At 42.8% G+C, this 12,386-nt stretch overlaps 1 protein-coding gene across 7 annotated transcripts in view; it reads right to left on the reverse strand.

Annotated features, from left to right (window-relative positions):
- KALRN (kalirin RhoGEF kinase) overlaps positions 1-12,386 on the reverse strand; it is a 683,494-nt gene that overhangs the window by 383,262 nt on the left and 287,846 nt on the right. For all 7 annotated transcript variants that reach the window (XM_081571703.1, XM_081571704.1, XM_081571705.1 and 4 more), the window contains exon 7: positions 2,119-2,310. In XM_081571703.1, the coding sequence (XP_081427829.1) occupies positions 2,119-2,310 (192 nt within the window). The remainder of the gene's footprint in view (positions 1-2,118; positions 2,311-12,386) is intronic.

Below are 12,386 nucleotides of genomic sequence, written 5' to 3' on the forward strand. Positions count from 1 at the left end.
ACACACTAAGCAGCTAACATTCCATTTCTAATTCTTCTAACAGCGCTGTGAGATTTATGATCATCCCCACATTAGAGATGAGCAAACAAGCTCAGAATGTTGAGGTGATTTGCCTAAGAGTTAATAATCAGAACCTACATATGTCTGGCATCAAAACTTCAGTTCAGTTCAGTCACTCAGTCGTGTCCGACTCTTTGCGACCCCATGAATTGCAGCACGCCAGGCCTCTCTGTCCATCACCAACTCCATGCTGACTTCCATGTTAGGTGGGTAACAGAGGAAGAAATTTAAGGAATGACCTTGTGTCTGACTCTGTATGACCTATGAGCTACCCAAATGTCATACAAAGAAAGAAATTTAGAGGATAAGACCATGGCTTTAATGTTAGACACACCTGATCTCAGACACCTATAGATTGTTTGATTTTCACAATGGTGTATTAATAAACTTTTAATAACCAGCATATATATGTATGTGTATATACACATGGTATATTATAAATTTTACTGCTATAAAAGATGTGTAGCACATATGTAATTTACAAAGAAACTGTAAATTTAGAAGCATATGCTGCTGCTGCTGCTGCTAAGTCGCTTCAGTCGTGTCCGACTCTGTGCGACCCCATGGATGGCAGCTCACCAGGCTCCGCTGTCCCTAGGATTCTCCAGGCAAGAACACTGGAGTGGGTTGCCATTTCCTTCTCCAGTGCATGAAAGGGAAAAGTGAAAGTGAAGTCGCTCAGTCGTGTCCGACTCTTAGCGACCCCATGGACTGTAGCCTACCAGGCTCCTCCGTCCATGGGATTTTCCAGGCACGAGTACTGGAGTGGGGTACCATTGCCTTCTCCGTAGAAGCATATAGAATGCTTCTTATGATAAATTCCATGTAACAAATTGATTCTCACAGATGCTTTTATCCGTAAATGACAAACTTATATAGTTACAACGCAAAAGCTGGTTGGTATGTTAACTTTTGTTAAGGTATAAGACAAAAATGAAAAACACCTGGAGACTTATGTCAGAATGTTACTTATTCATCAGTGATTTTAAGTGGCTTTTTTGCTGAATGATATTATAGTTTTGAATATCAGAAGAATATTTCCTTAATTTTGTGTTCTATTCACAGTGTAACAGCTCTACACAGGGCGCGTTTTTACACTAAATCTATATTTTAAAATATTTTCTCTCTCATTTTTTTTTAAAGATTCTATACAATCAATAAAACAACAAATCAAGCACTGGTTTGTAACACTTGATGATTTCCATGGTGTAAAACGTCTATCTTGGTCTATTTCAGGGTACCAGTGTGACATCACCAAATGTGGAGCTGGGAGGAGGTGATAATTGTATACTTTTTCCACCATAGACATAAATATTAGAAATAATCTCAAGAACATAGAAATAATAAGATCTATTGAAATAATTGAAAATGATGAATTTTGAGTATTAATTACCTTTGTTTTTAATATGATATGTTTAAACTTATACAGTTTGAAGTAATGGCTGTGTTTAACAACCAGTTTGTTTTTAAAATTTGTGAAAATTTAGCCATTGGCTCTTCCTAAGCTGGTTAGAGTCAGCTCCTACACACCGCTGGATCTTAGGCAGGTCACTTAATCTCTCTGAGCTTCCCTGCTTCTCTCCATAAAATGGGTTAATAATGTCACTGGCCAATGCCAGTAAGTAAATGGCAACAAATAATAATTATTTCTGTCCACTGTATTATTACTATCCACAGCAAATGCTTCATGTAAAATTAGTTTTTCCCTGATAAAACTCAATGATCAGTTTAGTTTCACTCCTTGGTCTATGTTCATGGAATGCAAACAAAGCAGTCAACACACACACACCAATAAACTAGTAGGCAGAATGTAAACAGGCTCTGGGTTCCTTCCTGTTTGAATGTAAGCAAAGCCACTAAGAGTTATCAATGTCTCTCTGTGTACACAGAGGCCATGACAGTGGTAGAACATGGGTTTTGACACAACTACCCAACAAAGTCTTCAGTGTTTCAAAAAGAGAGGAGGGGCTCTCTACACCTCAGTGTATGTCCTCCCAGCCTGCCCTGTCCCTGCCCCTCCCCAGCAACAGCAGCTGCAGCAGTTTCCCCTGGCCTCACCTGCTCAGCCTTCTGATGGAACACAGCAGACATGGCGAGGATGGTGCTGCGTTCATCCAGGGCAGCTGCGAAACTCTTCCACTCCTGGTCTAGCTGCGTGGAGATCTGCTTGATTTGCTGTGAAGCGTAGTGGCCAGCCTCTGAGAGGCGGGAAGCCACAGACATGATGCGGTTGATGTTGACATAGGCATTCTGGGAAGCAAGGGAGAGTGGTGCTTAGTGGGGAAGGCTGAAAAGGTACCCACAGAGCACTCTGGGGTGGGGAAGTACATAGTGAAGGCGGCTACCCAAACTGAAAAGTTTGAGAGAGGCTTTATCAGCCATATTAGCATACCCATTTTGGGCCCAAAGGAGGCCTTTGTTTACATATTAAAATTTCAGCAGATGGCAGGTACAGAAACCGAGCTTTTTCATTCTGGAGACCAACACAGTTTCTGTGGTTCAGACACTAAAGAATCTGCCTGTAATGCAGGAGACCCAGCTTTGATCCTTAGGTTGGGAAGATCCTCTGGAGAAGGGAATTATACTGAAAAATACTCCAGTATTCTTGCCTGGAGAATCCCATGGACAGAGAAGCCTGACAGGCTACAGTCCACAGGGTTGCAAAGAGTTGGACATGACTGAAGGGACTTAGTGTGGCACATTAATACCCATGAATGCAGTCATTTTACATGGACGACCTTAATAATCCTCACAATCACCTTATGAGGTCATGCCATGGGGACAACGTGGTACTTTCAAGAGTTTCTCTCTGGAAGCAATGGCTCAGACCAAAGCAAAAGCAAGAGGAGGCAAAAGTACCTCTCTCAACTCAGGAGAGGGCTGTACCCTGGGCATTGCTACAACAGGGCAGCAATGCTCAAAGAGAGCAAAGTACACAGGTCACAGGATAACCACACATCTTCCTACCAACAAGTGAAGACTTTACTGTCCCCCGTTCCTACCCCCACCAAGGAAGCAGGTGAATAAATAAAGATAGCATGTGCTGTGCTTAGTCGCTCAGTCGTGTCTGACTCTTTGCTACCCCATGGACCGTACCCTGCCAGGCTCTCCTGTCCATGGGGATTCTCCAGGCAAGAATACTAGAGTAGGCTGTCATGCCCTCCTCCAGGAAAGATAGCATATGAAGCCACAATATCCACACTAAAAATAAGACCCATGGAGCCCTTTCTTATCCCTATGTGATTTAGGAACATTTCCCCACCTGACCTCAAAAAGGCCTCTGTGAGGTTCTCCTGGCCCTGCTGACTCCTCTCACCCTGTGTTTTGTTTACATTCATTCCCATTTTTGATTGCCAATTAAAAATTCATGACCATGTGTGTCATTCCTTATTAGGCCAGCAGAAAACTCTCCAGGAAGAAACAAGACAATAGAAAACCCATAGAAACAAAGACAGTAGTGAGCATGGTTATTTTTAACTGCTCTCTCCTATTAATTGTCTGAGGTGTCAAAACAATCAAGCAATGTTGTGGCACCTACAAGGAGCTTTTCTGACTCACACAATGTCTGCCTGAAGAAGGACTAGGGTGACAGTTTGCTTGCACACCTTTGTTCTTTGTTAATGAATCTTCTCATATGATAATAAATATTCTTTAGCAATGACATTTTCTCTTGGCTCTATTAGCTCAGTGGTAGTTCATTAATAACGGGTAAGTTTAATGAAGGTTCTTTATTTTCTTTTCCCTCTTCCTTCACGGTCCCCATTCATCTTCATTGTCCCTGACCTCAAGCATTCTGTCCTAAATCTGAGACAGGTTTATAAAGTCGCTCTTCATTTAAAAGGTCTCTATGAAGGCTTAAGGGGTTAAGTGAAGCACTTAAACACAAATCCATCCTGATGTCTATGTGTGATTTCTTTCTTTAGACTGGCCTGAGACCTTTCTGACGTAGCATGTTTCCTTAATAGAACTAGAATATTATTAACTATTATTATGTGAAATAACTATCATTCAATGATTTATTTGCTGAGTTAGGACACAGATTCTTCTTAAAATTAAACTCTATTTATAGAATTGACAAGAAAGACCAACTCTGAATTAGAAGGAAAGAAATGGGAAAGATGGGCATACACTCAGTTTAATAGTTCTGTCTTCTAAGGGACTAACATCTGGATTTCCCCCAAATTTCCTGCTGGGGTTTCACCCAAAGCAGACTTGAAACAAGGATTTGGGGCAGATTGTTTATATGGGTATGATCCCAGGAAGCACAATGAGGGAGTGGGCAAGTCAAAGAGGGAAGGGAGGCAAATGAAGACAGGATGTGTTCATCAATGGGTTACTGCTGTGAGCATTTGGGGGTCCTCCTTCCTGAAACCTTTAAGAGACTGTATAGAACATACTTCCAAACATCCCAAGGGGAGATGAGGGATCTGGAATATGTATGTACCAAGTACCATCACTCATGGTTGAAGTTCCTCCTGGAGTTACTCCCTGTCATTTCCAGCCTGACCTATACACAAGCCTAGCACACTCCCCAGGCCAGAGAGTGACCATGGGCAGAGAAACGTAGGAAGCTGTCATTGTATATGGGAACCAGATGTCCCTCGGGACAGACTGAGGGGTATGAATGGGACATTGACGGAGTCTAATAAAGCTCTCCTTCCAAACTAGGTTCAAGTCCTGCAAACCCTCCCCACCCTCATACATTTATCCAGACCTATCTAGTTTTGTTGGGTTTTCCTGTCCTGGGAAAGACCTCCACGTCCTCTGGCCAGATGGAAAGAACAGCAATAAAGAGCAGGACACGGGCAGTCCCCAGCTCTCTTGTGTGTACCGTATGAATGCCTGGCCCTTTGTCATCACTGCCTGTTTTACGTTCTCTCTCCACAGGGAACTCGGGGAGGCATGTTCCTGCTCACTTTCAGGAAGAACTTTCTAGCTATTAGAGACTGTGGCTACCACTGGAGGCTGTAAACACTTTGTCACTCATTCAAATGTTAATGGAGAGTGGGCCAGGCTCTGTGTTAGGGGCTGTGGGATATCAAAGCAGAATGAGACAGGATTTCTGTCCTCAGGGGCTCACAGCTGAGACTTAAGAAAAGTCCTCAAATAACTGTAACTTAAAGCAAAATGAAGTAAGTGTTGCGACAGAGGTAGCAGCAACTCACAGAGGGGATGCAGAGAGAAAGGGTCTGAACCCCCAGCAAGAATGTTAGGAAGGGGCTTCCTGCACAGAAGGGGGTGGTGAAGCTGGCAGTCCTCCAAGGCCCCCTTCAACCCTTAAGCCTGTGATCATAAATGAAAGCTAAAGACAAACAAACAGAAAAGACTATAGCTTACATTTCACATTCTAGAGACTAGCACAGTAAATGCCTTTTTGTTTCCTTATCAGTGGGCAGGGAAATGTCTTACTTAAGCTAACAAATGATTATGCTTCACACAAGTAGAGGCAGTATTCCTCACAATAGAAGGATAAATATAATGTTGACTCATGAATTTGCTCATTGTTCTTCTCTACAGCCCGTGTGCAGAACAGCCAAAACACTGCAGGCAAATCACATGGCCCAAGCTCATCATCTTCATCTCCTTGGAGCCTAGAACCTGAGACAAGTAGGCAGATAGATTCTAAACCAGAGTCACAAACCAAATGACCAGAGAGGAATGGAGGAGGGTTCCCATCACTTAAAAGGACAAAGTAAGGTTAAGAATCCGAGTAAATAGGGTGCTTAGTCGTTAGGCACAAATGTCATGGCCTTTGGCCAACCCCTCTGTGTAGTTTTTCTGTGCTATTGTTTATGCCTCTGTTAAAGAACATCTGGGACTCACACTTGTCTTGGGGATATGGCCAGCAAGAATGGATATTTTGACTCTTTATGGCCTTTCCATTTTCTACCAGCTGCCTCCTCCACTCCCTCCGTCTGCGTGGCTCTGCTGTTCTTCCCTGTCAGCCTTCAATGCCCTTCCAACTGCAGCGCTGACCATCAGTCAAAGGCATCAAAGTTGTTGGGCCAGGAGCCAGGAGTTAGATGTGAGTTCTGGTCCAGCCCTGGCACTCACTTAAGATGTCATGTGCCTCCTCTGTGCCCCAGTTTCCTCATCTGTACTATGAACTGAAGATCTGATATTCCATTTCTGAGTAAGCAGTGTTGGTGCTATATAACCAGGCCTCGAGGTATTCCCTAATTCAAGGAGAGTGTGCAGATTGAAAGCGGTCACAGCCTTCTTCTGTGTCATCTCCAGTGCCTGGGGGAATACCTGCTAAATCTAGACTCTTTTCTATGGAGGAGGTGAGGCATACATTGAAGCCACAAGACTAACTCAAAGCTGTCAAGTATCCGTGTGCAATGGGATGGTTTTAAACAGAAGAGTAATATGATCTGGTTTATGCTTTCAACAAACTGCTCTGTTTGCTAAAAGGCTGGCAAGGGGATGCCTGCCTGAAGTGAGACCAAGAAGAGCAGTACAGCTCAGCCTAGGCTGTCTGTATGCCTCAGCCCCTCAGCCCAGCTCTGCTCTCTGCTCTGTCGTGTGAGACCCATGACTGGAGCTGGTGACCAAAGACCAGCCTTTTCACACAAGCTGAGCTACTGAGACTAACCAGATTCTCTGACCAGAAATTTAACAATAGGACTAATAATTCTGGCTTAGTGAGTATCTTCTTAAACCCTTATCTCAACACTGCCTTATCAATTTACCCCTGCCCCCACCAAGTGCTGCTATTATTATTATCATTATCAAAGTATCGCACTGTCCAGGGTTTAAACACGAACTACCCTGAAGAATGCAACCCACCAGCAGCCTGGTCTGCTGCATCATTCACCCCTGCCATCTCTCCTCAGAGGCATTTCTCTGATCGTTTTGGTCACAAACAGAAAAAAATAACTAAATTCAGCAAAATCTTGCTAACTCGAAATCCTCTATATTTACACCTTGCCCGCACTTTTGTTGCCTACAAAATTCTGTTTTCTCATTTCATTCCTGTAGTCATTAACTGGAGATCAGAGGATGGACGATTGGACTCTTCTCCTGAGGTCTTGTCTCCTGCTGTGATTAACTGAAATCAATGAAACAGAGTCATTCTGCTGAAATTTCTATGTGGCAGAATCTTGATGAAAATTTTCAGCCCTGCCAAAGGCTCTCACTTTGAACCTGGCCCCTGGCTCCTCTGACTGGCTACAAAACATGCAAAGTTGCTTGCAAGATAATGATAACTTTCCACTTAAAAACCCAGCTAAATTTTCTCTTTAAATGTAGTCTCTTATATGGTATACTCTGAAAGAAATACTGGTTCTTTTAGAAATAGTCATTTGATGCAAGCTATCATTTTGGTAACCCTTGGGTCTGTGTCAGGGGCTGATTGTAAGAACAGATTGTTTCTGAATTCGTATATTATTTGAATCCCATTCATTTCACTCCTAAAATCAGGAGTAAATTTTATACTCCTGTGATCATAGGTCCCCACCCTGAATCATAAACTCCCTGCTGTTGGCTACATGAGATAACACATGAGATAACATAAAGCATCCAGTCAGTCTGTGCCTGTGATATAACTGATAACTCAAAGAATATCGTATCTTTTCCCACAACCAACTGCAGCAGTTTGGGGTTAACTCTCCTCTCCAAATTAAGTGCAACTCAAAGTATTAGTAACAAGTAAGACAAAAGAAAAATCTATCAACAATTCCAACTAGAGACAAATATTCCAATAAGAGGCCAGAGTCCCACTGTATTTCATAGAGAGTTTGCCACAAAGTCCCCTACTATTCCTGAGGAAGAGTCGCTTGTACAAGAGCCTGCCACATGGGCCCAGTCTGACAGCAGGCAAAACCGCCCTCGCTGTCTGTCAGGCCACTGCCCTGAAAACCACACTTCCAGTGTTGGCAGAAGCCCTTCCCCTAGGATTCAAGGGTCTGTGGCCATGAATTATCCATAAGTCTTTCTTTGACTCAGAAAGATTGGAGAAATCAGAATTGGCCAGTGACTGATTCTGTGAGCCATGCCCTTTCAATCTTAAGCTGGAAAAATAGAGGCTCTTGTCTCTTGGGATAGCCTTCTTAAGGTGTCTCCACTACCTTGACATGTGTGAGCCACATACAGAGCGCCCAGAAGTGGGAATGTCCCATGTTCATACAAGGGGATAGCCATCTCTTTATCACTGAGTATATTACAAAAGGTGGCCAAAGTCTCTTCCCCAGCCCAGGCAAGGGGGCCTGTCATTTTGTTGTCCAGGGGCACATTTCTCATCATCACCTCCAGAATGGCAGAGGGGATTCACTGAACTGTCTCATCTCTGCAAGGAATAGTCCTGGGCATAACGTTCTCAATTCCATTCTGCTCAATGGGACTGCAGCTTTTAAATTATCATAGTGAAAATGGAAGTTGTGAACTGACAGGTCATCACAGAAGGTGACGCCAACTACCACAGAGGAGCCACTTTCCTGAAAGGGGCTCAGTCTTCTAGACAAGCCCTGCAGATCTTGTCTCTCCAAATCCAAAAGTCCAAGGAGGGAGGCCAGGCAAACAACCAGTCAAGACCCAGGGTACTGGGCAAAATCATCCAGGTCAAATGCAAACCAAATGCTAAATCAGAATGTGAAATACAAAATATATAAACCTCAGCTGATAAAAATATTATGCAAACCAGAGAAGCACACCCAAAGGTTACTGAATGCTAGTTCGTACTAGATATGCATGGTGGGTGGGGAGAAAATTTTCTTTAGGGTCTTTTTCTGATCTTATTTCTCCTGTGTATAGGGAAGTTTGTTTTTTTTTTAAGTAATTTTGAGTATATATATATATATATATATATATATAGTAACTGGGGGAAAATATTCTTAAAGCTATATAGAGGCTGCTAAGTCGCTTCAGTCGTGTCCGACTCTGTGCAACCCCATAGACGGCAGCCCATCAGGCTCCCCCATCCCTGGGATTCTCCAGGCAAGAACACTGGAGTGGGTTGCCATTTCCTTCTCCAATGCACAAAAGTGAAAAGTGAAAGTGAAGTCGCTCAGTCATGGGACTATACATTATTTTATCCTCCCGTCCTTTCCAGCCCCAGTGAAGCTAATATGTCAAAGCATCAAATGTCTATGAGTGATGGAGCTAAGGGGGAATTTATGTTCAACCTTCTACTTTTATTAAGCTCATTCTCTTTCCTGAGACACAAAGGTTGTTTCTAGTTCAGTATCACTGACCAAAAAGTTCAGCGCTTTTTGATCCCCCTCTAAAAATAATGCTGAGGGTTGCAGTGTATTTTTGATTTTAATGCATTTGGTATTTTAAATATTTTAATGTACCTTTAATTTTAATAGATTTGATCAAGTTGCATTACATGACAGCTCTAATTATTCAAACATCCCCACAACTTTTTACTTTGGTAAAGCATTTTTTTTGCAAGTAAACTATAATTTATTTACAAGTAATAGGCAAGTTTTAGTGACCAAATTATACTTTAAGAAGGAAAATATAAACACACTTTATTTAAAAAATTTTAGGAGCCAAGTTCATAAACAATCTCATTTTATAGTTAGAAAAAAATAATAAGACCCAGGCATTTCTTGAATCCACCTGCTGCTGCTGCTGCTAACTCACGTCAGTCGTGTCCAACTCTTCGCGACCCCATGGGCTGCAGCCTACCAGGCTCCTCTGTCCATGGGATTTCCCAGGCAAGAGTAATGGAGTGGGGTGCCATTGCCTTCTCTGTGAATCTGCCTAGTAGGTGCTTAAAAATTTGTAAAATCAATTAAGTAGTATGTTCAAAGTCACAAAAAAGATAGGCAAATTGGGACTAGATCCAGGTCCCCTAATTCCTAGTCGGCAGGACCCCTTTACTTATACTACCCTTTTCTCATGCCCTACACATCATTCAAAGTTTTGTTTTTGTTTTTTTCACAATACTCTTAAGAAAGCCATGAGGAAACGTATTTGGAGATCTTCCCAGGCAGCTTTCAGAGACTTCATGAGTAACATTCAGAATTAGTAAGAAAATAGAGATTGTGCCAAGGTAATGGAAAAAGCTGAACATCACCTCCTTTTTCCCAATTAATAATACCATATGTACTGCTTACATCTTTGCAAGTACCAAACCCACTTTGGGTCCTGAAACTGTTAAAGCATCAGCGTTTGATTAATTACTTGAACATTACCATGTAAACCTGCTGATCCCACCTCAAAACATATGGGCATCAGGATAGTTACATCTGGAGTAAGAACTCTCCATGCTTGAAACTCTACTGCAATAGCTATGAGATGTGGTGAGCTCTAAATGAAACCTCTAACTTCTGCCTCCCTCAAGCCACACGGTGCCCTCTAGGGGGCCAAACAGGGCAGCTGATGGATGACTATCTGGTCAGATCTGGGCCAAACAGTAGGTCAAACCATGTGGAAGCCATCTGTCACTGTTGGGCAGAGAAAGGAAAGAAGCTGGAAGAGCCCTGGTGCTCAGCAAAGATAACACTGGCCCGTGAATCCCTCTGTCTCTCTCGCCTGGCTTGCTGTAGCAATGTTTCCTCCAGCAATTGCTTTACAAACCATTAAACAGCCATGAAAACAAGTGCCTGGCCATATGTCTGAGGGCCAAGGAAACCCAGGAGCAGATTTAAGTAAAAGAGAAAATCTTCTCTCTCTCCTTTCTTAGTTTTGAGTGAAACTTCCTTAAAAGGGTGAGTGTCTTTGCATGAGGCATTTTTTGTGGGATTGAAATGTTAGGGAGGGATGGGTATAGCTGGAATCAGGTTCAGGGACACCATGAGGGAAAGAGGCTAGAAACAAAGCAGATCTTTTGAGTTAAGACGCAGTAATTTCAGGATTCCTCTAAGGTTGGAATCAGAGACTATGAAACGTCACAGAAACACCAGTATTTTATACCCCAGGCCTTTCTCCTGTATTTTCTCTTGACTACTCAGAGCTTGGTCCGAGACACCATCACAACCTGGGAACTGGTTAGAAGTGCAGAATCTCAGGCCCCTTCCCAATCTTCTGAATAAGACTGCATTTTAACAAGACTGTCCCAAGTGATACATATACACATCAAAGTTTGAGAAGCTCTGTAGATAGGAACTGTGAGGAGCTGTCCTGAACAAAGGGAACTATTTCTTCTGGCACTCCTACCTTAATAATGATAAGAGCTGAACATGTGCCAAGCATAACATCATGCCAAATGTTGTGCTTAAAATGAATGATCACATTGCATCCTTACAATGTCTGTGTTTGTCAAAGGTACTATCACTATTCTCCACTTACAGATGAGGTAGTGAGGTTCTGAGAATAACTTGCCAATGATCTCACAGTTAGGAAGGAAATACAGAGCAATGGGTAGCACCGAGTGCCCATGTTCTTTTCCACTGTGCTGTTTTACTTTACCATACACCTGAAAGCAGTTGAGCTGGCCAAAGATGCTCCTCGAGGGAGAGGGGAAATGATGAAGAGAAATTGCTCCCAAAGATCCAAAAAACTCAAATTCCAGAAAAATAGGTCTCCTGGAGAGAGAATTCAATAAGAATTTCTACTTCTCTGAAGTCTCCCCACTGGGGCCCTTGACTTGCCCTTGCAATGCCTAGAATAGCTCTGCTCCAGAATGGGCACGAGCCTGGCAGGTGGACTTTTCTTGTCCTCTCCCTCCTTGAAGGAAAAATCACTACCTGTAAATCCAAGACCAGTCACCTTGGGGAATAGGTCCCTGTCTCCACAGGACCATAGTAAAGCTAAGGATTAAGGCAATTCTTTGACCCTCGATATCTTGATTTATCGTCAGAGACTAAACCTGCTATCCTATTTGTTTATTCAACCATTCATCCAACAATGCAAGTGGGGAACAAGACAGGCAAAACTCCTATGCTCGTGGAGCTTATATTTTGGAAGCGTCATTATTACAATAATGTAATATCTATTATATATTACCTATTTCGGTGCTATACAAAATTCAGGTGGGGAAAAGGATAGTGTATGATGGGGATGAGAAGTGCTACTTAAGACAGAGAAGTCAGGGCAGGCTGACTTCTGAAACTGAGGGTAAGACTGGAGCTTATCCCTGAATGAAGACAGAGAATGAACAGCCAGAAAGAGGCTCCAGGTAGAGGAAATAGCAGGGGCAAAGACCATGAGGCAGGAGTGACCTAGGAGTGTTCAAGAAACAACAAGAAGTCCAGGGTGGCTGGAGCAGATGAGCAGGTGGTAGAGGATGAGACTGGAGGGGTAATGTGGGTCTAGGCCACAGAGAGCCTTATATAAACCACGGTAAGGGACTTCAGCTTTTATCCTGAGAAGGACAAGAAGACATTAAAGCATTTTGAGCACAGGAGTGACATGATGTGAAGTACCTTACTTTTGGC

Source organism: Giraffa tippelskirchi, chromosome 2, assembly GCF_054371585.1.
Source record: "Giraffa tippelskirchi isolate mGirTip1 chromosome 2, T2T-mGirTip1v1.2.pri, whole genome shotgun sequence".
Lineage (NCBI taxonomy): Eukaryota > Metazoa > Chordata > Mammalia > Artiodactyla > Giraffidae > Giraffa > Giraffa tippelskirchi.